Source organism: Dicentrarchus labrax, unplaced genomic scaffold, assembly GCF_905237075.1.
Source record: "Dicentrarchus labrax unplaced genomic scaffold, dlabrax2021, whole genome shotgun sequence".
In the NCBI taxonomy this organism is placed as follows: Eukaryota; Metazoa; Chordata; class Actinopteri; family Moronidae; genus Dicentrarchus; species Dicentrarchus labrax.
In genome coordinates this window covers 19772550-19800175 of record NW_026136704.1, presented here as the reverse complement: position 1 = coordinate 19800175, position 27626 = coordinate 19772550, and the positions used below count along the sequence as shown (strand labels likewise).

The 27626-nt window shown below is 42.4% G+C and overlaps 1 protein-coding gene across 2 annotated transcripts in view; it reads left to right on the top strand.

Moving 5' to 3' along the window:
• The window catches only part of rsrc1 (arginine/serine-rich coiled-coil 1), a 112444-nt gene that overhangs the window by 81128 nt on the left and 3690 nt on the right, over positions 1 to 27626 (top strand). For both annotated transcript variants that reach the window (XM_051399178.1, XM_051399180.1), the window contains exons 7-8: positions 10088 to 10159; positions 25963 to 26069. In XM_051399178.1, coding sequence (XP_051255138.1) covers positions 10088 to 10159; positions 25963 to 26069 — 179 coding nt within the window. The remainder of the gene's footprint in view (positions 1 to 10087; positions 10160 to 25962; positions 26070 to 27626) is intronic.

Genomic DNA, 27626 nt, shown 5'->3' with positions numbered 1-27626 from the left:
TTGTTATCAGGCCAGCGTTAGTCACCTCATCCCTCAGAATGTGTAATTTAGGAGTTCAATCACTTATTCATTTTTTTCTTTAAGAAACGAAAGAAATCAAACGCTTTATTCCAATACATTGTTGGCGATGTCGGACTGTGTCTCTACAGAATTTGTAAAAAGTTATCAAAGAAAATGAATTCAGCCTTTTGGAAGAAGTATTACATGCACATGAACACATACACACACACACACAAACACAAACACGCTTGTGCATTCGACCCACCATCCGTGAAGTCCACACCAAAGAGCAGGCAGGGACTAGCCGAGACCACCAAGTTTGTGTGTCTATTCTGCAGTGTGTGTTTGTTCCTGTAATGTGGTCAGTTGTGCTGAGCCCCATTGATGCCGCCAGGGTCCCGGCTCTCCTGCCTTTCTTTTCTAAGTGGCCGCCCTTCTGAACCCCCTTGTGTCAGCACTGCGATTAGCGGCTCCAGTTTACCTTTCATGTGCGGGGGTCCTGATAGACTTAGTCCCATCTCCCCCACCACCTCCACCGCGCACACATGAGACACACACTCAGTGGTGTGCCATCACAATGGCATCCAACAGGCTTTCAGCAGGGGGACCAGAGCCTATTCTCCACCATTCAACAGCACGCTCAAGAGCATTCACACTGGAATAAATGAACAGATACAAACACACACACACACACACACACACACACACATATTTATACACACATACTAGCCAAGCATATTTATGCACTGAAATTGCAGCACATACCACTCATTGTCACCAGGATTGCACAGTTTGAATGTAGTTATTGTAGCCTAAAATCGAAGGAACGTTTGTGGAATATAATGTAATCAATAATTACTATATGTAATTAGTTATAATAAATGAAATAAATATCTTAATAGTACAGACAAAGTACTTAAAAAAGAAGGAATCATGTGGTCATTTCAGGGAGTGCATGTTTTCAGTCCAAAATTGTAATTTAAAGTTTAAATTATGCATCCAATGTGATGCAAAATTGTAAAGTCAGTGTCGGCAACTACTGCAGGGGTTGGGCTAAATATGCCTGAGTCCTTGCAGTTACAGTACAGAACTACAGTACGTTCAATGATAGTAAAGCTGAGTCAGGGGGTTGTAGAAGCTACATGCGTAGGCTGGAAGATGTGCTGGCATGCACCTACCCTAAAACCTACATATTAGAGCTACACATAGCATACAGAACCCTAACTTTAACGGGGCAGATGGGGCTGCTTGTGTTTTCTCATGTACAACTCATCCATGTAGTGTTTATTGAAATCCTACCAGTGGGACCGCTGGAGTACCATGATGGAGAAGCAGAAAGCTGACTTCAAATGAGCACTGTGAAAGCAACATGAAGCAAAAGAGTTAAGCATCAGAAAGAGCGGAGCGAGACTTGGTGGCAATGGATGTGGTGAAGCAAAGCCCGTTTGAAGGATGTGTGTGACCTCGTGTTCGTGTGTTGTAACACTTCTGGCTTTAGTTGCTATCAGTTGTTTGGTCATAAAATATTTTTAAAAAGCCTCTGTCCCTTTTTTTGTCTATGTATCCCCATCTCTTTATACAGCTTCATACAGCTCTATAATACCATGATAAATAACATTCCAGATAAAATAAACATAAGTTAAATTAATGTCTTCAGATATTTACCAACTATTTATTGCTATAATTGGCTTTAGATTGTGTACTTCCTCAAAAAATCCACACAATTCCAGTACGTGGAGCCTGCTCTCTGGCCACAAGAGATGATGATGATGATACTTGCTGGCTGGGTGACATAAACAAAGTTTCTGCTGGGTTTTTTTTGTAACAGACACTAACATATGCACAGTTTCTTTATACCCCTTTCACACTGAAGCAATGCAGTGTTGGAACTGCAGTGTAAAAACAGAAGTGCAGTGGCCACACTGTGTAGCATCTTAAGATGATATAACCTTTTTACTTGACCTGTGTTGCGTAGCCTGGCATGACAAAAACTATTTTTAGCATGGTCCAAGGGATTTGTCTATTAATGAGATATCTCTAGCACCACAGCGCAAGAACCTGTTCAAAGGTAAAAAGGATGTATAGAAGCATGAGAACGTTTATAGAGAAGGAGGCTCGGAAAAAGATAAGAGAGAAGAAGAGAAGGACGTTAAGGAGATGAAAGAAGAAAAAAAATCGAGAGGAAGTGGCATGTGGAGACATGACAGGGTTGAAGTTGAGGGTGAGATGTCATTCAGAGGCCCCAGGATGCTTAATATTTTACCGTGTGATTCCTGCATTATGGATTTGGTCTGATTGCCCTCTCAAGACTACCGTTATATATACACTTACAAGCTCATCTCAGTGAAGTTCTCATGACAGAACTTCTGTATTCATCCCATCCCAGCCCATCCTCCCACAAAAACCAATAAAATACTGTAAGTTTACTGATAACACACACACACACACACATTAATGTAATGCTTTAATATCTACTGTAAGCCCTAAAAGGCAAGAGCATATGCAATTAACATGTGATATTTCCATAGTGAGGTTTCAAGGTTGAACTTTGTTTGACCTGGTGGCTACATTATAGAGGCTTTGTTGTTAGCTTCCCCCCTCAGGCTTTTGTGTGTGAGGTGCTCTTATGCCTTATGTGAATATTTTGACATCCGTGTGTGTTCCTCAAGTGGGCTTATGTGTGAGCGCAGCCCATGGCAGTGCGTGGTCCTCAGAGTAACCTCCCTCTCTGATCTCCTTGACCGCTGGAGGCTTCTGCTCTTCCCCACCTTTTTCTGCAACTCTCCTCGCTGGCCCAGGGTCCGGGGCCTCCATCTCTCCGGAGAGCACTGGTGCAGAGGCAGAGTCAGGGGATACACTTTCGCCCTTGGGTCTAAAGGGCAGGTTGGGGTGCTGGGCCCGAGCCACCCACATGCACCGTGAAGACCCCACTGCTCAGCTGCTTATTTGCTCGCTTGCCCCACATGAAACCTGTTATCAACCCCAGACCTCCTGTGCAAGGTTGTGCCCAATGGAAATGAGACCCAGACCCCAGTGTGTTGTCTGGAGCTCAGCTTTGTGTGGTGCAGAGGGGCTTGGAACGTGTGGCTGAGGATTATTGTACTGATCTTCCTTGTTATTCAGTCTCACTCAAAACAGATTGAAAATGCGTTATTTAGAGTTAAACAAACAACTCAAAGGAGGCGGCGTAATTATATTGCTACACACATCTTGCCTGGTTGTCCAGTCTTGGTCAGTTGACTAATCACAGGTCCAAGAAACGTCTAGCCAGTTTATTGTTTTGTGTAGTCTTTATGATGATGAGCTTTTTAGTCATTACTAGAAACTCGAGTTACATCTCTGCCATGAGAGTTTAAAAAGCACTAGCTCTAAACACATTAGGGAATTAACTAACTAACAGAATTATTACCAACAAATCTGACGAATACTTGCGCTTGGTCTTGGACAATATCAGAAAATGATAAAAATGCTCCCAGAGTTCCCAGAGCCCAAGGTATCGATTTCAAATTGCTTGTTTTGACTTCAAAATCCAAAGATCTACTATCATGTACTGGAACACAATATTTTTGCTTGAAAAAGACACATGATTAATGATGATTTTTAGTCACTATACCAAACATTTCAGCTCTAAAATAGAGCTCCTGTGACAATAGTGGAGAGGCAGTTTGACTGAAGTTAAATCTAGTAAGACATATTTTGGCTATCAGTTGATTTAAGATGTCTTTTGTTGAGATCCGCTGTATAAGTATAATAGAAGATTATTGTTGGATACAAATCTCGTTCTACTCTGTTGAAGTGGCCATGGAAACGTCCACAAATATCCATTCTATGTACAAGACGTCTTTGCAAAGACATTTTGTGTTGGGAATGAGAACAGAGAGAGGCAGATTTAGCATTTTGGCAACTTTGACCTTTGGTTGAAAATGAGCATAAACAAGCTTTCGCCTTGAGACGTTATATATGTAGAAATGGACTGTATACAAAGTAGGGAGGGAGGCATTTACATCCTATCAACCGTATGTTGGCCTTTGAGTACTCAGATATACTGTATATAAAATATGAATTTGAATTGTATCAGTAGTCTGCAGAGAAAATGAACTCTGGACAGTTACCTCCTATATTCCCTTCAGATAAATCTCTTCTTAATTCCTCACCTCTTTGAGTTTGACAGCTGCAATCTCAGCATGATCACTGAAAAGGAAAATTCAAACATGGAGCCCAGGTGTCTAGCGTTAAGAGGCTGCTTTAAAAATTGATAGAACAAATGTTGCATGAGGAAGGCTCCAGAGTTTTGGATGTCGGTTCTGACATAGCGAGCGTGCATAGGGAAAGTGTAATTTCGACACACATCCAAGAGGATCCAAACTGTCCCTCTGACTTCATGTATAGCAAGTTTTTATGTGCCAAAACACAGTGTCAGCATGCAGTACTGGCAGCTTGCATCTGGCTCCTTCATTTAGGCAATCACTCTTCTCTGAAGCATCCATAACACCACAGGAGTACAAGCCCTAATTGATGCACCCCCCCCAGCATCAGAATATAGCTGTGAAACAAAACAAAAGCTTTTCAGACGATTGGCAATGAATAATTGATTGATTTTGTAAGATATCTCTCTCTAATTGTTTAGTTTGTAAATATTTCATGGGTGTCGTTAAATCAGCCTGATGACAGATGCAGGAGGGCAGCCTGCGATAAAGATCATTCAAGTTCAGGTCTTCTGTCTTCTGCCTGAAGGAATTCGCTGTATGATTTACACACACAGTAGGAGGATCATATGGGTTTAGCTGAGACACACTGATTCATATACAGAACTGGTTACACTTTCATGTGTTTCTTGTTGTCGGCAGACTTTCTTCAGGCCCAGCACACGTTGCACAATTTCATACATTAACTGCTGCTATAATGCAGACTTGCCCTTGAATGGTTTTATGCATTCTGCTGCTAAATATTTAAATGACTTCATCTTTTATCTCTTCGTGTTTGCCCATCCAATCAGGATGCAGGTACATTTGTGATATGTCTTGTGTCAAATTATACTTTACAGCTACACGGTCTAGATGAGCTGGTTTTGATGAAGGGTTCTGTACAAACACACATAAAAGCAGGGCCTGGCTGGAGCCCTCTCGCTTTTGTTTTCTGTGTGCTCTGCCACCTAGTGGTTGCTTTGGATGTTGTGACTTCCAGTGATCCATTTAACTTTTACACCTGCTGTACATTTCTACAACCGCATCATCAGTCTGCTCCCTCAGATACAGTGGCTTTCCGTCTCATGGTTCAACTTTCTTTTTTTTTTTTTTTTGCATAAAAGTATTGTATCAATCTTAATATACTGTGGTCAGGTCAGATGAAGAACATTTATCAGTGTACATGCTGTGGTAACTAATTCACATGGAACTTGTAAATAAAAGACGGTTAAAAAGCATGCAAGGCAGACAATTTGATTTGACCAGTTGTTTAGTGAAAGTTCAGCAAATTATCAATTTACCCTTTTTCTACGCTTTCTCATTTCTGATCTATCTCATGCAGAACATGTAATGTGATCCCAGCTTTGTTTGTGGAACCAGGGGAGACGAATAAGTCTCTGGTTTAAGCCCATCACTGTCTTTCCCTTCCTCTGTCAGTATTATAAGTTCTGTTTACACACAGTGAAGTGCAAACTGTAACCTTCAGGCATCCTGCATTCAAAGCCTTAGTATTTCTTGAATATAAACATATGTTTTGGAACACAAAACATGTCTCAAATGACATAATTTATTATCCCAGATCATTTTTGAACACCCTGCCAGCTGAAAACATTTCTTTATCCTTTAAAATTAGCCGCGAAAAAATCAGTATGGTACTGGGCCCAACTTGTTTTTTTACATTTTATTCCTTTTCCGACACACTTGTATACGTTGCAATATTGTCGCTGCAACAATATATCGCTCTGTATGACTATCCAGTTGTCAGACTCTTTGCCCAGCAGTTTTCTGTCTGTCTGTCTATCCACCTGTCTGTCTGTCGTGTCTTCTTACCTGTCAGGCCCGTTATATGTCAGTTAGTGTGCCTACCTGTCTGTCCTCCAGCACCATTGTGTTCTTATGTTTCTTTGTCTCGTCTTTCTGCTTGTCAGCGCTGTTATTCGTCAGCGTTCCTACAGGTCTGTTGGTCTGTCTGCCTGTCTTCCAACCTGTCTGTCTCTATTTATTTATTTATTGTCTTATCTGTCTCTCTGGTATTCAGTGTTGGTCGGCGGCCCGGCTGCCGAGCTTCACTGTAAAGTGCTCGGCTGATTGGAAGGGACATTTTTCCAATGGCGCTCCGCTGCTTCTAATATTCTGTTTGTCGTTGGGTGTGAGGCTGATTTATCACGCCTCCTCTCCTGCTGACATTCAGATTCACTTTGATTGGCGGTTGGACGGAATGACACCCACCACTACCAACACCGCTAACATCACTGCAGCTCTCACACGTATGCAAACAACACACACACACACAGTGAAATGTTCTGCATACTCAAAGTCAGGTATGCAGTAAATAGGAATATGCCTATTACGCCAACACACTTACATTTAGACATGAAACATGCACTTGCATATATATACTCACTCATAAACTCACACAAACAAACAGACTAAGTGGATAACTGTTGTGCTGACCTCTGTCTTCAGCATTGCTAGTTTGTAAGTGTGGTATTGAGTTTATTGAACAACGTGGGCAGACTGCTGCTCTTCTGTTGTTCTCTCACCTCACGAACTCTATAATATGATAGCCTTTCTCACTTCTAATACTTACTGTACCCGGCCTAAGGCCTAAGCTACCACGCTCCTGTGTTGAATAACATCTCTCTCCTTCTTTTTCTCACTCTCTGTCCCCCCCTTCTCTCCCCCCCCCAATCCCTCCTTAATAACTCTATAACTCACCTCAGCCTTAGATTTAATTGCTTATCTGTGTGTAAACGCATTAACCCTCTGCTGTATCTGTTTTGCCGCCGTCCCGGGGGCCCGACAAGCCTCTCTGACTGCCGTGCCTTACATCCAATGAATAGTCCTTCTCTGAGTGGTAATAGGGAATCAGCATCGTAGCAGCAAGCATTGGCGGCGTGTAAGAGATAAATCAGATTGGGGGTCTTGCTTTGCCAGTTTATTGAATCTAAATTGCGTGCGCGCGTGGCCCCCGCCGGCCCTACACGGCCCATCCATCTCCCGGCTGATAATGGAGCGGGCCCGATTCCACCTGGTGGGAGCATTATTACATTTCCCCTCTAACGAGACCCAGCTAATCCTGCCAAGGCAGGAGGACAGGAGAGAAGAGAGAGGAGGAGAGAAGAGAATAGAAGAGGGGAAGAGAGAGGAGTGAAGGAGGATGTTGGGGGAGGAGGAGAAGAAAGGAGCAGAAAAGAGGTAGAAGAGGAGATTCTGTATGGGAAAAAAAACGAATTGCAAACATACTGGCAGCCTGCCTCTCCCTCCCACTCTCCCTCTTTCTCTCTTTCTCACTTTCTTCCTCTCTGTTGCTGTGCATAAAACATCTTCTAGCGCCATCAGAGCTACATGGCCCCTGGGCCCCTGAGCTGCAATTACACTCATAATCACAATGCGATTTCACTGACGCTCTCCGCCCCTTCCTGCTGCCATCCCTCCTCTTTTCCCTCCGCCCCTGCAGCCAAGACTGAACGAAGTCTAAATGAAGTGAAAGGCCTCTCCTCTCCCCAACACCCGGCCGTTTATTACCCGCTCTAATAAAAGTCCATCACAGAATTATCCTACAATGAACTGGAGCCACTAAGTTGCCAAGAAATATACTTCCAATAAGCGGCCTCTGCACACAGGCATGTCTGTATTTCTAGATGGGTGCAGCTGTGAGGCTTAAATCTTTTTACATGCTTTTTACAACTATAATGTTAACAGGCTTTTCATGATAGTGCAGCAAAGTGTGTTGCTCTAATGTATTTTTTTGTAGTTTATCTTTTTTTTTTAAGCAGAGCTTCTTATTGATGTAATTAAATCGTATCCCTGGCTCAGCGCTCAGGCCTACTTTCATTGTTTTGAGGGGGCAGGAGCCCCGTGAGGCAGTGCACTGATGAGAGATGGATAAACAGTTTGATTTGCTGCTATCGCCCCCAGGCACAGTGTACTGGAGAGATGAGCAAGAGAAGGAAGAGAAAGCATAAAAACGGGGAGGGGTGGGAGAGGGCAAAACAGAAGGAGAGAAGAGAGAGCGAGAGGATAAGAGAACCTGTTGGGGGAGGGATGAAGGGATAGAGGTGGAGGATAAACATGCAAACAAAAAGAGGCGACAAATCACTCCTATTGTTTGTGTGCACATGTTTGTGTGCACGCAGGCAAAGCTTTTTCTCTTATTTCTGCTTGTTTGTCTGTTTTCCTCACTGTCAGTTCTTCCTTTTTTCCTACATGGCCCCCATCTATCTGCCTTTCCCTCCTCTTTCTCCCCCGTCTCTCTCCCGCTCCATCACACCACCAGTACTGCTCTGTTTCCTACCTGCCTCTCGGTAGCCCCAAGCAATAAGGGAGCTGAAGAACACAGAGTTCATGAGCACAAAAAAACACACACAAATACACGTCTGTGCATACAAGAAAACTCATGAATGTACTTGTGAGCACATGCAAGATGGTGCAGCCCATGGACTGGTTTTTGGCACACATAAACTTACTAAATTATGACTGTTAGCTAGGAGAAATAGATTGATTGCTGTTGATTTGGTTAGAGATGCTCCCATACACATGCACATACACACACACACACACACACACCCTAGCTGAGGGAGGTAGAGGAGGGTTCAGTCATCCATGTAGAGTCATTGTTAGTAAAGATGCGGAACCTCCGGACTTAACCAGCCATAACAGCAGTGTGACGGGTTCTTTGTCTACGCCAATTACTGAACAAAAACAACAGCGCAGTCACAGAGAGACTAGCGCAACCCATGGCCTCCTGCATCCAAACACACACACACACACACACACACACAGACGTGTAAGTGTTGTATTTTTATGTAACGTATTTGCTTGCAGCGCAAAGTCTAACACACAATCAGACACACACGTGCACGCCCAGGCATCTCAAGTGGTGCAATAAACCACATTGGGACACCCACAGCTGTGCCCTAACACAAACATTCTGTAAGCGCTCACAAACACTTACACCCACTCTTATGTTGTGCAAACTTCCCCAAAAAGAGCTCTCATTCTCTTCCTCCCCCTTCCTCTTCTGTTTCTCTCCCGTCCTCGTTTTTTTTCTCTCAAAGTTTAAACTCATTAAGTGTAATGATATTGGAGACTCAATTTTACATAGCTCACTCATCAACCAAGTGAGATAGCAATAAAGGCAAATGGCTCCGCTGAGGCCCTAACGCAGCAAAATAAATGATGCGCCGCAACGGAAATGTAATTAATTTAGAGGCAGTATTGATAGTCCTGCCATACATGGCATTATATTTTTTAATGTGGCTTAACATCTTGATTATTCAGGGGGAAAGGCGGAGGAAAAGGGAGCCGAGACAACACGGCTCACGATGAGAGATGCTTAAAATGCCCTGACGAGTGTTTACTCCCGCTGTCTCACTTTCTCTTAAGCTTTTCATTATGCCGAGACGATAAACACCTCTCAGGAAGACGCGCTGACTTTTACACGGGTGTGAAGGAAAAGCAGAGAAGGGTGCTGCCTGGTAGGGAAAGGAGGAGAAGGCACGATTGATATTTTTGTTGATTTCTGCGCTTACTGTTGATCCAATGATGTGTTCTCTGGTAATTTTCTGCATACTCTGTGATTAGGATCAATTTGTTTCAAAACAGTATCTTCCACAGAAATAACCTTGTGCCTTGTCCATACAAATATATGTATTTTAGTTTCATCATCATTAAAATTAAATCATTTAAATAAAACAACGGGGGGATTTACTTTTTTTTTTTCATTTTATCTTCAGTACAAATACATAATCATGTATCTTAATATCATTTTAAAACAATAATTTATTCCTTGATACCTCAATCTTTAAAAGAAAAAAAAAATCTGTAATATAACTAGTCTGAGTGGTTCCTCCTGAAGTTCTGCTTTGCTCCTAACCACTGTCTCCTGTCTCTCTTTTCAGCTAAGACGGACGAGGTGCTGAAGGCTAAAGTAGCCAAGAGAGAGGAGGAGGCCCGGAAGAAACTAGAGGAAGGTGAGTTATATATGTGTATGTATGTCTGTCACAGATCCAACATGTGGGCTTCGGCACCAATATCAAACCGGCTCTAAATGGACAACACAGTCACAAAGGACAACAAAAAGCCATAAAATGTAACAAAAATTAAAAAAAAAAAAAGTTTACTGTCTTAAATCAGCTGGAGCATTTTTATCTGATTAAAAAAAACAAAAGGCAAACTTGTCATGTATGTATGCATGTTAGTTTTTATAAAGCTCCCATAACATGAATATGAGCCAACAAGTGCAAGAATACAAAATAATCTTCACTTCCCCTCTGTTTCTCATGTCAGGTATTGCAGTATTTTTGTAGCCCCTCAACTCTCAACATTAGTTATTTTACACACTTAAACACATCTAATCTTTTAACATTTACATATTAATGTAAGCGCCCTGGACTTGTAAAGGAGGATACTTCCCTGACAATTCATCTGTGCTTTGCAAAACATGAACATGGAGATACAAGGTTATTATAGTTATTCAAAATGCTGATTGCACCCCTTAGTTTTTATTAAGACGGCTGTAATCTACATAAAGATGCATAGTAGATGTTCAACTCAGAAATGTGCTTAGCATTGCAGGCAGTAAATTTATCCTGCCAACCTGAAATCCCCCACTACCACCAACATAGGACACGCACACATACATACATACACACATACACACAAAGATTATCTCGATACACACTCAAATAAAGTCAAGTGTAATTTGCAGTGGATATGCTAACAGTAATAAAGGTCCTTAGATAGAATAATGACCCTGGTCCCTGTTCTGACCAGAGCACAGTATAAATGAGAATATCAAATGTGCTGTTATCAATTGCACTGTGTGTGTGTGTGTGTGTGTGTGTGTGTGTGTGTGTGTGTGTGTGTGTGTGTGTGTGTGTGTGTGTGTGTGTGTGTGTGTGTGTGTGTGTCTGTGTGTCTGTGTGTGTGTGTCTGTGTGTGTGTGTGTGTGTGGTAGCATAATTTGTTCTAGTGTGGGTGTTTTTATATTGCTGGATTCTCTCTTTGTGTAATTTTTTGTGTTTGCATTGAGCAGGCATGGCAGTGTGACCTTTAAAGTTAGCTGACCTTTTAGCCAAATGAAAGCCCAGCCATCAGAAACTAATTAGCCCTGCACTCATGCTTTGGTCCCCCAGTTCTGGGAAGAATCTATTCTCTCCTTTTCTCTATTGCACCCTGTTTTATTTTATTTTATTTTTTTCCTTACCACTCTCACATTCATATTATTCTTTTTTTCCTCAGTCTTAGTGCTCTGTCTCTTCCTCCGTTTCCTTTCTGTTTTCTCCTCCTACTTTTTGTCTCACACACTTTCTTTTTCTTCCCACCTCCATTTGTCCTCATCAACCATTTCCACCTTTCCCCTGCCCTCTTCTCTGTGTCTTTCTTACTCTTTTGCTTCTCTCTTTTCTGTGTGGAAGCATTGCCAAAGTGGTGACTAAGTGCCTTGCTTGAGGCAACAGAGCAAGGCTTCCAGTCAAATAGCTTTCTTAAGCTAAGTTCACACTGCACTGTTGCCTCTTTCTCCCCTTTGCTCAGAGCTCGCTCATCCTTCACTCCAACTGTTCGTTCTGTGTGAAATAAGGTGTTGTACTTGACTGTGTAGCGGAGCGGTGCAGTGCAGCTTGCTGTGCAGGTGCTGGCTTCGAGGACGATTATTTCATTCCTTCCCCTGCACGGGGACACATGGAGTGAGATCAGAGAGGCTTGACAAAGTGACTCGCCCCTTGCCTTGGTAGCGAGAGAAACCAGTCGTCCTGTCACAAACACACATGAACACACATCCACACACAAGCAAAGTCAGCCAGCTCCATCCTTTTTTGCCCTTCCTCCTAGCACAACTAAAATGGAGGAGGTGGGCCACTGCTGCTGCTAAACAGCAGATCACCAAGGGTCTCCTTATTCCCCGTAGGGCCTCTTAGAGGTCAACACAACTAGAAAGTTTACACTTGAACCGTTAAGTCAACTGAAATGAGAAAACCTTTAAAGAGAATGGAGGGGAGAAGTGAAGAACACTACCACCTACACTCCTTGTTCATAAATAGATTCACATCCTAGACTGGCAATGTGTTTGAGTTAGTTTAGCCCTAATCGAAACCACCGAGATCTGATTCATGTGAATGCTATGATATGCAAGCTATTATTGTAGCGAACTGTGGCTGTATACTGCGGAGCCCTGCGAGAAAAGAGGGGTTTTTATCAGCAACTGAGAGAGAGAGAAAGGAGAGGATCAATAACTGACCCTGTGGTCATCAGTTAACAAAGTAGTGTTCACTTAAAAGGAGTGTTTGGCTCTCTGGTTAAGGGCAGCCAGATGATGCTAGTGGTTGAAAAAGGAAACATGTGATATGAAAGGGTGTGAGAATGAGAGGGGAGGATGATTCCTTTGTTAGTTGCATGCCTTGTTTAGGCTATTAAAGCTGAGAGATGTTGTTTGTGTGCCCAGGAGGCTTTTAGCTAACATAGTGTGTCCAACTTTAATAAGCTGGACCAACTGCCAGTGTAACACAGACGGTTTGTGTGGACTGTGCTGTTGGCTGGCACTTAACTAAATAACCAGAGCGACTGTGTGGTAGTACTGTACTGTATTCAGGGCTGGACAATAAACCAAATATATCAAATTATGAATCTCTTGCTGACCTAAACTTACTCATCCTTTCCCTTTCGTGTGGACATTATTAAAGCTACGTGTGCATCAAGAGCACCAACACTCATGTACCAACCAATCAGCGCAGTATGTTTGACTGGTCATGCTGTAATTAAATAGGACAAAAATATAAGAAGTGGGCCAACATGAGAAAGAAAATATATAAAGCTGTAACTTCCATTATTGATCAATCTGCAAAGTATTTTGGCATATCTATAAAATAGTGAAAAAACGGTCATTAGTTTTTTCCAGAACCCATCTTTATTTATATATTCTTTGTTTTGGCCAACCAAAACAATCTAAAACCTTAATATATTCAAACCATTAAAGAAGCTGTTGAAACTGAATCTTTTTATTGAAAAAGACTGAAATTTATAATGCAAATAGTTGCTTAATAATTATCTGTTGATCCACTCATTAGTTAATCATCTAACTGCTTCAAAGAAAGTTTATTTATTTATCATTATTAAAGTAAATCTGATCATTTAATGTAATATAGATTTTAGATCATATTGTTCAGCCTAGTATTGTTTCTTATTGTTTTTTTGCTGTCAATACAGCATAAACTATTCATTTTATATGTTCCAATCCAACTGGGAAGTTTGATGTCAAGAAAATAAGAGATGGAATTGAAAAGAGGAAAGTCTAAAGTGTCTCCATTATTCCCTCCTCACTAAAATTTTACCAATAAGTGAGTCAGGATTCAGTGTTTGGGTGTGTGTTTGTTTAAGTTTGTCATCAGTCTGAGCCCCATTAGACTTTGTGTTAACTCCTCTAGCTTTTCTTTATATATTTATTAACCATCAGATTTAAAGAGAAAGGTAACACATCAACCAGTTGGTATGAAAATTGGTGTCAAATGCTTGATAACCCCAATTCATTCCCACACACTCACATGCTGCTTCAAAGGGCCCTAAACACACACCCTGAACACTGTCGCTCAGTGAAGTTTTGGGTACTGTGTGTCGTTCATGAGGCACTGATGGAAACAGATTTTCATTTGTGCAGCCACTCTCCGACATACAGAATTATGTAGATATGGATTGGACACTAGCCTATAGCCTGCGGATGGTATTTTAGCCCTTATGCTGCTCTGTCCCCATTACCTCAAAACCACCACCAGATTGGGAGATCATATATTTTAATGAGACGTATAATAGCTCTTTAACCCATATCATTAGGGGAATATATACCTACGGTTTGCTCTTTTGGCAGTTAAACGAAAGGACTGTTTCCCTAATTACGCGGTGTGTAGGACAGGTCACGGGTTGGGTGTGTACCTGTCTGTGTGTGTCTGTGTTCAGGAATTATATGACCATTAAATATTCAGCCGCAGGCCCCCATCCAGCCCCCACTTCCTCGACCTAGCATCCATTAACGCCTCATCACCGTTTAACTAGCTCTGTTGTCAATCACCACAGGGCCTCGACTGAAAGAGAAAATGTCTGGATTTGGTTTCTTCCCTTACTTGTCCAACATATAGAAATAAGAGTGAATACACATCTGTAACAACTGTAGGGCGCCTCAGTCAAAGACAATCAATGTAAGAGAAATATCATTAAGGGCGCATGTGCCCGTTCCATCATTTGTTTGAAATAATATTTCTCTTGTTAGGTGTGATTACGTGCTCTGCTAAACAATTTGTCAGTCAGCTAAAATTTCCGCTCTGCATGCAATAGCGGTGTGGGTGTGTGCGTCCATAATAAATGATGTGATCCCTTTTCTAATTGAAAATAATAACTAATCCACGGATAACAAGCTCTTGTATAATCCAAAGCCATATCCCTTCAGTTCTGGCCTATCTCGGCTGTAATAAAAGACAGGAAATGAGAGGCAAGTGAGAGTGGTGGCTTGGACATTGACGCTTAATGTAATCTGCCTTGAAATCAAATTATTTGACCTGGAAAGCCTAACAATACAAAACTCCTGCCGGGCTGCTGTTAAATATTTAGCACGTGCCTGTCATGAATACAAATGGTGCGCAAATTAGAATCTACAGGCGCGTGACCCCCATATCACACCCCGGGAGCACAGGGGGGCTGGCTCTGCTTTAAATGTTTTAATTACCGGGGCCATGGTGTGGCTTGCCACGCTACCTCGCCGAGCAGCATCGGCGCTGCTCAGACTGCCACTTGAAGGACAAGCGGTGAAATTCATCCGCTGGTAAACACGAGTGATCTGGTGTCCATGATCTCATCACATTAACTAAAACATGAGGATTCAATAAGGAGAGTGTCTGAATTATACCAAGCTATAATTATAGTTCCCAGCATCCTCTCTCAGGCTTAGAGCATTATACTTTTTTTTAAGCGGTGTTCTCTCCACTGGCTATATGATCTACCGTAGGACTCCAGGGAGGCACTGTATTGCTCTTGTGCACTCTGTGCTGAAGGAAGATCTGTCTCAGTGATTTTGATGTAAGAAAATCTGGTTTGTATCGATTCTATATTGATTAGTGGAGTTAGCCTCATCTCCTGTCGTTACTTCAGATAAATGGCCTTATTTGTTGTGTTATTATGTTCAACACAATCATGCCAGGAACAGTCAGAGGAATATTGAGCCGACACTTCATTGGCTTTATGGGTTCCATTTGTTCCAGGAATTAAAGGATGTTTTCTGCCTGTATAGCACTGCAGAGAAAGTGTAAAAGAGAGCACATTGACAATCAATTACACCTTCACTTTAAAGGTCTGTTTCAAACAGAAACTTACAGAAGAACGTTCCACGTTTATATCTGATTTTTGTCCTGCCTAAATTATGATTGATTTAGAGATGAATACTGCCACAGATTCAGTCTAGCCATCGCTCTTTTTTTATTTTCTCCTTTCTCCTCCCTATTCATTCAGGTTTGTGGTTCCCCCCACGTTGAAATGATTAGTTATGCAAGGCTTGTAAGCACTGAATCAGAGTTATGGTCCCTGGGGAAATAAATTTGGCAGAAAATCAGTGTGAGAAGATTTAATTATCACGAGGAGACCTTTTTTCCTTGCCTTGGCCCACTGAAGCCCAAACTCCTCTCTCTCTCTCTCTCTCTCTCTCTCTCTCTCTCTCTCTCTCTCTCTTGCTATGCTCAGCTCCACACGCTACAGCCAAAAAAACCCTGGCGTGCAGCATGGACGCCAGCCCTCTCCTTGCCTTCCTTCTCCTCCCAATTTGTTTCATTGCACGGTGATAAGCCAAGCAATTACTGCTTTATTGATTTTTCATCACTGCAAATTTAAAGTTGATTTTTTTCCCCTCCCCTACCTCTCGCTTCCCCTTTCCTCCCTCGGAAATGGCCCAGCAAGGTGATTAGGTGACCTCATGTCCTGTTGGTCCCATGAACGAGTGGAGGCGCATGCCGAATTCCGCTAACCCCCTGTGACCCTTTGTTGTCCCGGGGTAATGGGATGCTGATGCTACCCGGTGTGTGGCTGTCACTTCTGCAGCTATGGAGCCTATAGCGTAATCATTTCTATATGGATATCTATGGGATGACATGTTTGACTCGATAGCAGCCTTGCTATCTCTACCATAGGCTAGATTACACAGAAATTGACCATGCAAACCTCCAACCTGTGTTCACTCAGGTCAAGTGGACAGATGATTGACAGCACCCTTTTACCCTCTGTGATTGGTAATCGTTTCTTAGGTCACCCTTATCAATTAACCTGCTAGTAGGCCGATCTACGTAACCTGCTTCACTTACCACACTGATATATTTTCCAGATTTCCTGTCCATTTTATTTATGTTTACGACGGTTTCATGCAAATCAATTAGATATTGGATGTAAAAAAAAAAATCTTCTTTTTTGCAAATTATTTTTTACATTCAATAGTGTTAATGCTATTTATTTTATTTCTGAACCTTCTGAAATTAAACAACAAATCTAGCTAAATCATCAGTATGACTATTTCCACCTCAGTATCCATTGCTATGGGATTACTATTGGGAGTTTGAAGGTAGAGCAGTAGTTTGCTGCTCTAACTGAAAACATTCCCGATATGTGAAAGTGCGTGTGTCTGGACATGATCATACACAGCATTAGTGTGCTTAGTGCAGTCTAACAGGGTGGTCAGACTGCTGTGATTAGACACACCCACAGACTGTCACAGGTCAAAGTGCTGGCATCCTGGGTGGCTGTGGCCATGTGGTGGCCCCTGCGAGGTTTGTCATTAGACATCAGAGGTCACTTAAGAGTGTGTGTGTGTGTGTGTGTGTGTGTGTGTGTGTGTGTGTGTTGTGTGTGTGTGTTTGTGTGTCTCTGTTTTGAAATGTGATGTGTGTGACGTTTCAGTTGTTGGAATGTTTGATATGAGGTCGCATGAGAGTCCCCTGTGTGTGTGTGTGTGTGTGTGTGTGTGTGTGTGTGTGTGTGTGTGTGTGTGTGTGTGTGTGTGTGTGTGTGTGTGTGTGTGTGTGTGTGTGTGTGTGTGTGTCCAAGACTGACCCGCCCCGTACACCAGTACAGCTGACAGAAATCAAACATATCAGGACTGACTGGACATTATAGTCAAACAACTATTCATGCATTTCCCTCCTGTAATTTAGACCATGAAGGAAAATAATTTACAATGAGGAGTTTTGGATTTACTTGCAAATGATGATGTCACTCATGTTTTGTTATTTTGCATGATTCCCTCCAATAAGGCAGAATGCAACAGAAAAAACGGAGGGTAATATATTACACAGTGCCAAGGTTATTAGTCTACAACTGAGGTCAGAAGAGGAGGAGGTGGGGGGCATTTGCCTAATTAATTACTACTCAGACACACACAGTCACAGCCATGACCTTTACTAATATAGTTTGTAGCAGACCACACAAACAGGAGACTCTCTGCCTCGCTGTCCCTTTTCCTCTCTCTCCTACACACACACACACACACACACACACACACACACACACACACACACACACACACACACACACCCACCCTGTCAGGAGCCAGCAGAGTGAAAGGGAGAATCAATTACAACCCAACTAAGGGGAAAGAGTTGGTTGCTTGATGGCTACATGTCAAGAAGACTGTAGGTCACAAGGTGTGTGTATGTGTGCGTGTGTGCTGTGTGTTGATGTTCATGTGTTAGTGTATGTGAAAATCGAGCCCATTTCCTGGATTCAGATTACATCATTTTCATTTTAAAGACCTTGCTCCAATTAAGTAATTAGTTGTGTGGTGTTTCTCTAATTATAGAGTTGTTCATAAAAGAGCTGCTGACCAGCCTGGGATTGAAAAATGGAGACCACTGCACTTTTTCTCCTGGATGCACACACACACACACACACACACACACACACACACACACACACACACACACACACACACACACACACACACAAACACAGACATAAGCGCAGCCTAGTTTAACATCAAGTTAATGCAGTCAAATGCATGTTACTTCTGGTAAAGGGCAGGGCAGGGCTTTATATTCTAATCACACTAAAACAGCACTGTGCTTAATAAAGAGCTCTTTGAGTCTCAGAGACAGATTACTGCTCCAGGTTACTGAACAGTTTGGAGAGGAAGAGTTTAAGGTACATGTTCCTTCAACTATGTTGTGCTGTATTTTTTTACAACGCTGCTCCATCATGTTTCAAGCCTCTTCTATGTTACAGTAAATACAAGCTGCCTTTCATTATTCTCTGTGTGGAAAAGTCTTCAATAAATCAGCTTTAACCAATAAGTATCTACTTAAAAATGTCATAATGCACACAGGGGAAGTTTCCCTCCTACAGCATGCTGACGCCATCTTACTTGCGAGTCCTGAAACTACAAGATCAACAAAAGCAGAACATTTTGCTTTGTGAGAATTTGATAGGATATAAGGAAACAAAATTTAATACAAAATGTTAGGAATGCCACCAGTCCCCCTTTCAAGCCAGTCGACAGAGAAAGTGGCTGTGATCTTGAAGATCTCACCACTCAGCCTGTGAAAGCTTCACTATTTAATGAGATTCTGTGATGCTGCCCAGGCACAGGACATCGGCTAACACTCATACTGCTCTCTTTCTCTCCCTGACACACACACACACACACACACACACACACACACATAGCAAGAGAAACACACCCACCTGGTTTTGGTTATAATGTCTATGTTTGCAGTTAGCACCACGCAGTCAGGTCAGCAGGAGCAGTCAGGTCTTTGCTAGAATTTCAGATAAATAGCTGACTTATATGCAGTAAATATACAGTAGATGCCTTTACACTTTGTTTGCACTAGTTTCCCGAACAGTAGACCCATGTTTTTGACGATGAATGCATTATTTATACACATGATAGTGATAGGTACAATGTCAACAAGGCAACAATAAACATGTCATCTATGATAAATGGCAAATGTTCTATCTGAACCAATTTCAAGTAAATACCATGTTACGTTTTTTTCAAACCAGTGTATTTGAAAGCAGGAATGTCGCATGCATTGCGGCATTTTTCCCCCCAAAATTTGTCTCATCAAAGTCTCATAAGTTATGTCTGAGGTTTGCGTGACAGGTACATGGGCAAACAAATATTGTAACAACACTTTAGATCAGTCAGTGCAGTTTTGACAGCAGAATCAAACAATTACATGCATCATCATTTCATATAAATAGAGTCTATGACTTCAGATATTGTGCCTGATAGATGGATAGGTGGAATGAATGACTGGGGCCAATCTATTGTTCCTCCCCATGATTTCATTATGGGCACAGACAGAAGGGGGCTAAACACATGCATTTAATTGCAGTAGCAGGGTTTTTTAGTACAAATGGGGAGAATATACTGGAGAGCAACTGAACCAGGGTCAGTTGAGGAGAGGAAGTTGAGAGGATAGATGAGCAGAAAGGGGTTGAATGACAGGAGAGAGAGAAGTGGTGAGTAGGTAGGGATGAGTGAAGATGTGGAAGGAGATAGCCAAGCATGGCGCGTGGCTGCCATGTCATCCTGTCATTAGCAGGTTGTTTGGGTCTTTAATTCATCATTCAGACCTTTATTGACTGGAGAGTAGGAGATCGCTATCACTCTGAGACACTAGAAGGAGCGTGTGTGTTTGCCACTCAGTCACCAGCTGCTCTTCATTTCCTGATGCCAAATAGATATCGCATAAGATATCACATAAACATATCACATGCCATTATCTGCTAAGGTCAAATAATGCTCAAGGCTACATGGCCATTTTATCCAAACAGTGTGATCATGTATGCTATTCTGCATAGGTTCCACAGAACTTATAGACCTGACAATTAATATAAGAGGCTTAAGGGAGACAACTGAGCTTTAGTGATGTGTGACAGTTCTCTGATGACTGTGACAGGAGTCGTCAGGACGGCAAACTCCACAGAGACCAGTTGACACTGTGATAACAAGGTGAACACCGCAGGGGATCGCTTGGCCCGTGTATGTGTTTGTGGTTGAAGGTGCATTGTTGGGAAACATGGGTTATGGAGACATGTGGCTTTTTTGGAGCGTGTGGGGGGAAGCGGGGGTAACATATGAGTGACTGTGCGCATTATGTGTGCGTGGTCTCGTGGGAACGCACATTAGACTGGCTTAGCCACCTGCTCTGTCATTGGCCATCTCCCTGCTCACACGCGCACTTACAAACACATACATACATATGCACATACTCCTTGGGGACACACTTGGGACATCTGGCTCAGCCTGTCAGAATTTTCCTTCATTTTGTCTGACCTGTTGACCCCCTGGCAGCCACAGGCGTCAGACAGGCATCAGCGTCACATCTTGGCATTGTTGCAACGCCACCATTGGTGGTTTGCTGGCTTACAGACAACCTACAGATCTGTGCAGAGGAGAGGAAGCTCATGGTGGTTTTGCTAGTCTTGACATTTGGATTGTTTTGATAGTTCAGGTGTTTCTCTGCTTGCCTCCTCACTCATACCTCTGGTTTGCTGATCTGTATTTGTCTGCTCTCATTATGCTCATCTCCTTTCTTTCTCTCTCTAAATGCATCGCTCTTTTTTTTCTGTCTCCTTTACTCACTGAGGTCTCATTTTTCAGTGCCTAAAGCTGGAGGGTATTAGTTATGCAAATATTGACGTGCAGCTTTGCCCTGCTAGCTATCAATTGAAATCAGCAAATCGATGAGCCTAATAGCTGCTCATTAGGCACTTGATGCATTTCCAGGGCTAACATCAGAACCTGTCAGCGGCCTCTAATCAATACAGTCTAAAAGTATTACCTAACCAAGGCCCACTCCAGACACCTTTTTAATAACCTAAGTTGGCTGTCTGGCTTTCTGTGTAGAAGTAGAACTCTGACTCAATGGCTCTCGGCCTAAGCAGGACAGGCTTAAACTTCTCAGTCATAACAACAAAATATCTCATTAGCTGCAACATTTCCAGACACCAAGCAGACACATTAGGTTTCTTAATTTATTTGTTTTAGTGACGGTGTAATAGAAATCTTCATCCACGAAGCAAAATGTCTCACACAGAGTCATTCGGTGCCGATAATGAAATCTCATCAGTCGGATTTTAATAAGTAACCTATTGTTTCATTTTTTTTCTATTGTTGTTCAGTCCAATTCCCAGGCATGCGTTGGAGCAGCCTGTTGTTTGGGCCTGGAGAATCGTACGGTAAAGACTTTGATGCAGCTAGGATGCTGCTGCTGAGAACAGGGCCAGACCGGAGCCCCTCTATCGCCCCTAGCACACAGCCCTGCTAAGCTTAACTCAGCTGTTTGATGCCAAGCGCTGTGAGTGTGTGCCTGTGTGCGTACAATGCGTGTATGTGTGTGTGTGTTTACCCAGCTCAGGGGTTACATAAACAAGAGCAGCTAGCCTACAGGTAAGACCCACAGGAGACCAGCCGAGAGAGAGAGAGTGAGATGGAGCGCCAGTCTCTTACCTTGGCATTCCCCTGTTGTTGTCGCCATTGCTGGAGCTGGATATTCACTAATGAAGGGCGAGCTGGAAAATGACTAAAGGAGATAGGAGTAAACAAAGTTACTGCACACGCACACACATTGAATACACTCATACACGTGTGTTAATATAGTTAACTTGGTGGAGGCAGGCATCCGTGCATGTGTTTGTGTGCATCCCTGATGTATCTGGGGCTGCTGCAAAGAGATGGGGAGAATGTGGGCGGATGGGGGATTGGAGGCGGAGGCTGGCAGCGGGGCAGTTGGCCGCTGGTGCAGAGAGAGAAAGAGCGGGGAAGGGGATCGGAGGGAGGGGAGGGTACAGCGGAGATAAATCATTAGAGAGCAGGTTATTGGAAATGCAGGGAGATAAAAGAGTGAAGAAGCCAGTAATTGCCTTAAAGATCAGACTACAAAGCATTACTTTGGATTTTACAAGGCCAGCCAGCAACAAAAGAGCAGTAATTTATGAGCTCAGTGTAAAAGAATAGCATAATTACATTAAAAATTAATGCTAATGAGGGCTAAAATGGGGAAGGTGGTTATTATGAAAGTTTGTATTCATCTTCCCTGGGTTGAATGATGGCTAGTGGCTTGATTAATGGCTTAATTTCTATCAATTAGCAGGCAAAAAAATCTCCACTGAGACAGGCCTAAATTGAGCATTGAATTACACATCTTCACCGCGGTGCAGGGAGAGAGGTAGGGGGGCAGAGGAGGGGAGGGCATATTATTGAAACCTGGGAAAAGAGATGTTGCTGTGTGAGAGCGTGTGCATGTGAGAGCCCGGTATGGGTTACAAAACTTTGATAAATGTTCATCATCACGTATTTTAAGAACTGATGTTTGCGTCGTTGTTGGGTTTGCAGTAAACTGCGTGTGTGCGTGTATGTGTGTGTCAGTAGTGTGATAATTAGAGAAACACGTAAGACAATTGGAAAACAAAAAACAAAAAAACATTTATAACAACACTTTGTGAATTTGAATCTCTGTCTTCGACAAATTGAAAAATATTATATTGTTTCATTATACTGGCCATATTAAAATGGGAGTCACTTTTTTTCTGACATGACAAGTCCCCAGTATATTTCTTGTACTTACTGTGCTGAAGTCACACTGCCCACCATAAATACAGCAGCACAGTTTGCCCTTTCTTTGCTGTTCATTTTTAATACATTCATTAAATGCCTTTAAGCTCTGTGTTTGCCATATAATTCCAAAACACCGTCAAAGATGTGCCGCAATTTGCACGACCTCAATAAAACAAGCAGTTAGTTTTCCTTTTTATTTATTTTTCTCCACACAACAAGTGCTGCAGTAATTTAGCTGGCACGCTAGTGCACTCAATTACTGGAATTAATCAGCAGCAGCAATATATTCAGCTCGGCTGCTCTTGATTGACAAACTGTAGACCAAAGTCAAGTTTACAAAGACAATGCTGCCATAGCCCAAGGCCTCTGCTCATATGTAAACATGTGTTGTTGAACAGCTCCCTCTTCTGGCAGGGGAGTGTAACTGCTGCACAGCGCTCTCATCTTCAAGGCTGAAGGAGATGAGCTGAAATCTGTTTTCATTGGCTGGTTTGATTTTCTCTCTCGTCTTCTGGTCTTAATCAATGAAGTGGACAAACAGCTATTTAGAGAGAACAATAGCCTATCGATTCTGAGCCACTCATCAGCACCGCTGTCTGTCCAACTAATTTCAGTAATGAGATGGCAAGTGAGTTTTCTGACTCCCTCTTTTACTCACGCACACACACACAGACACACACACCCTGGCACGGGTGTAAAGGACACAAACACACGTTAATGTACATTGCTCAGTCACTATCCATTATTCTAATCTGCAGATACAAAACAAAAGTTTATTGATTGAGTATGACTCCATTTCCTGGTTCCCAGTAATGGTTGTAATGCATGTCAGCGTGCAGACACAAATGCCATAGAGCGCTACCAATAACCTAATTTAAAGCGGTAGATGCAGTACATTTAATTGTGTCTACTTTTGTTTCTTTTTCCTTTCTGTCTCTTTCTCTCTTTCTGTCTTCTCTTTCTCAGCTTTCACTTTATCCTCCTCATCGCTGAAAGAGAAGCGCCCCTAATGCGGTGACAATTGAGTCGACCTGTTAAATTAATTTGCCAGATAATGTGTCAATATTAAATATCAACTTTGACCTCTCCGGGCTGCGGAGTGCGCTCACCCAGCTAGAGTATTGATTTTTGTCTGCCTCTAAGCTCGCTAGGCCCGCACTCAAAGTCCATTATTTTTGATTTTCTCATGAAATACATATCTTTTCCCGCTGACATCTGACAAACAGCATATGGAAGTCATTTTATCTACTAATAATGTGTTTGTCAAAAAGTCTGAGCTCTTAATGGATTCCTGCAGCACACACGGACAGCCCAGCAACAGACAGGCCTGCCAAGGAGATGCTAGCAGATATGGGGGGGGTGTGCGTGTGGATACATGTCAGCGTGGTGGTTTGTGTGGTAGTTCTTTGTGGAGGGCATTCGTGCTCAAAGGACAGCAGAGAAGGGGGTAATTGAAAAAGTGAATTATTTGTGCTGATTTAATTGTTGGCCAGTCACAGGTGTTAGCTTTCATTCAAACACATGCACGCTCTTGCAGCCGAGCAGTGAGCAGTGGTGATAGTGGTGTGAAGGACAGGCCACAGTCTCCAGGAGGATATTGGGCCAGTGTTCAGACTTCATCTAGCAGCCCAGTCAAGGTAATTACTATTTTTGGAGCTGCTGTGCAGTGCGTCTCTGCTCACATCTTCCCGCACAGGATGACAAGCCGATAGTCTGTCATATAGGAAGGCTTAATTCCACTTGTCACTCAGTTGTCCAATTCTGCAGTGCATTTAAATCAAAACCGAGTTTGTTTGAGTGCTATTATGAACTATAATAGGGTGTGTGTGCCTTTGGTGTGTGTGTGTGTGTGTGTGTGTGTGTGTGTGTGTGTGTGTGTGTGTGTGTGTGTGTGTGTGTGTGTGTGTGTGTGTGTGTGTGTGTGTGTGTGTGTGTGAGATAGCATGTGATGCTTTGCTTTGAAAGCCGGAACAAATATTCATTTATTCATTAAACACCAGGGCCATGAAGATCTGTTGTGACACCCTTTCTGTAGCTGCTAATGGATTGAATTAATTCCTGCTATTAGCTCCAATTGCACGCTGTGTGTGTGTGTGTGTGTGTGTGTGTGTGTGTGTGTGTGAGAGAGAGAGACACAGAGAGAGTGTGTGTCTTGCATGTATGTATTAATGCCAGCTATGAGTGTAGCCAACTATGTAAGTTTGCAAACACACATGTAAATGTGGGAGTACTTATATCTCCATGGTGTTGGTGTGTGTGTGTGTGTGTGTGTGTGTGTGTGTGTGTGTGTGTGTGTGTGTGTGTGTGTGTGAGTATGTGAGTGTGAGAGAGAGAGTGAGAGAGAGTGAGAGTGTGTGTATTTCCATTTGTGTACTTGTTTTCATGACACAGCCTACATGAGTGGAGCAGAGAAACATGGATGTCTGCTGGATTGACAGATAGAGAGATGGGAGAGTGCAGGAGAGGACGGATGGATGGGGGAGAGAAGGATGAATATTGACTGATCAGTGGAAAGATTGACAGCCAGAGAATAATGGGAGCATTCAGACTCTCGTCTTTTTTTTCTGTTGCTAACTTTCCCGGCACACCTATTTTTGCCCTCCTACGCTGCGACGACTGCTCTTGAATTCTTGAAATGATTTATTATCTGATATGCAGAATCCTGATGTGTTTATATCCGAGAGTAATTTACTGGAAACCCTTTCTGTCTTTTTGTTTGATTGGACGAGCCAGAGCAAAATACTTTCTGATACATGAAAACTATATGAAACCTAATCACATTTAGACTCCATAATGAAATTCCATTGCAGTGAGTTTGTGTTCATATTTTGATTATTTTAGAATGCATTATCTGAGTGTAATTCACTGTCTGGCTATTATCTTGTTAGTATTTTTTTTCCTCCTCTTGCCTTTTGTAGGAGCTCTATGCCCTTGGCTAAGCAAGAGTCCTTTTTCATGAAGGCCAAGATTAAAATAGGGGAATATCAGATATTTCATATTGTATGTGTCAAAGAGCATTATACAGAGAGATAACGTACAATCAACTAAGCCCAGTCCAAATGAAATCTGGTGCCTTTCAGAGAATGACAAGGGGATAGCTGACCCTGTGTGTTTCTGTGTACATGTGTGTGTTTCTGGACATGTGTGCATGCTTTTGTTCATAGCCTGCTTTCTGTGTAACATGTGTTTCAGAGGGAACTTCTCTAGAGCAGCAAGTGCGAAGGATAAAGGACATTGAGGCCATCGAGAGTGATTCCTTTGTTCCTCAGGCTTTCAAATCATCCAGGGATGACATAAAGGTGCGTTCTGTCTCTCTTTCTCTACCTACCCCTCACTCTCGCTATCTTTTCACTCTGTCTCTTATTGAATTTACCTTTCTGCAACGCTGTGCCGTCTGTCCAGAGACAGCCCAGACCAAATCAAACATTCATTCAGCGCCGTTTGTTCCGACCTGAGACGGTTTCATCAGACGCTCCACTGTTCGCCGCCTCCAAAGCGGCAGCACCCACACAAAAGCCACAGCAGGCAACAGCCATCCTCTGTCTTCCTCTCTCTGTCTCTCTCTCCCCCCTCTGGTTGTGCAGATGCAGACAAAACACAGAAGTCATTATTGAAATGTCTCTGAAGGAGCAGGAATTAGATTTGTTGGGGCTCATGGCTGTTTTGAAAAGATAGGCGACAACATGTGACAGCAAACCTGCACAGACATTTGGGACACATCCCGGTGAGTCTGACAAAGGTCAAGACCCATGTGGCTGCAGCTTGGACTGGACTAAGCCAATCTGCCCTGGCCTGGTCAGACTGCACAGATTGCACATGCACACTATACTCTGCCTTTCCCTGCCTGAGAGTGCAATGCCCTTTTCACATATTGAACCTGAAACATAAGCAGGTGCAACTATCCAGCTGGGTAGCAGCTTTCATTGTTCACACCTAGATCTCCTATATGTTTAAAAAGTACTATCGGGTCTGTTCTCGCATTGTGTATAAAGTTAGGCTCATACTGTATAATTACCTCATAAAAACAACATAGAAAAAAAGAAAACTTGTAAGGAAATAACAGTTTGAAGTACAGAAGAGGATGCAGTTCTACAATATTTTAATCGGTTGCATTTTGAGAACAGAAGTGCTTTAATGAAATACAAATTCAAGTTTACACTTCTTTTTTAACAGCTCTTCATTGGTTTCCAAATTAATCTCGTGGGTATTGTCCTCATTAGTTAAATATTACTTCAGATATCTAGATGATTCATCTTTAGTTGGGGAGATTTCATAGTCTTTTGGCTATATCACATCCTTGGCTGAAATGAAGAGGACAGTGGCTAAATATACTGCACATTTAAACATTGTTTGACTTCCCTAGAAAAGATATCATTGTGTTATTTCCTATTAAATGAAATTTCTAATTAATTAAACAATTTCAAACTATATATATGCCAAAGCTTTTTTAAGATGTCACACAAGCTGCATTCCTCAGAAATGTTTATTCAGCACATTGTTACCAAGAATTGTGATGACCGCTTATACTATTTGATATCTGGCACATCACCATACTTATTAGCCAGAGTGTTTTATATCTCGCTCACTTTGTGTCCTGCCAAATGAATTTTAAATAGATCTTTCCAACTGGGTAAACATTTGCTCTGGGGCTGGTTTTAAGAGTGTTTGAAACATGAATGGACTTGGCAAAGTATTAATTTTGATATTTGCTCTTTATCAAGCACAACAAGAGAACAGGCCATCCTTCCAAATATGGGGCTTAATATAGTTTTTAGTAATACCTCCAGGGATGGAGGAAGAATCATTTCTAAACATCACATTTCTTTCTGTCAGCTTGGACTCACGGCAACATAAAG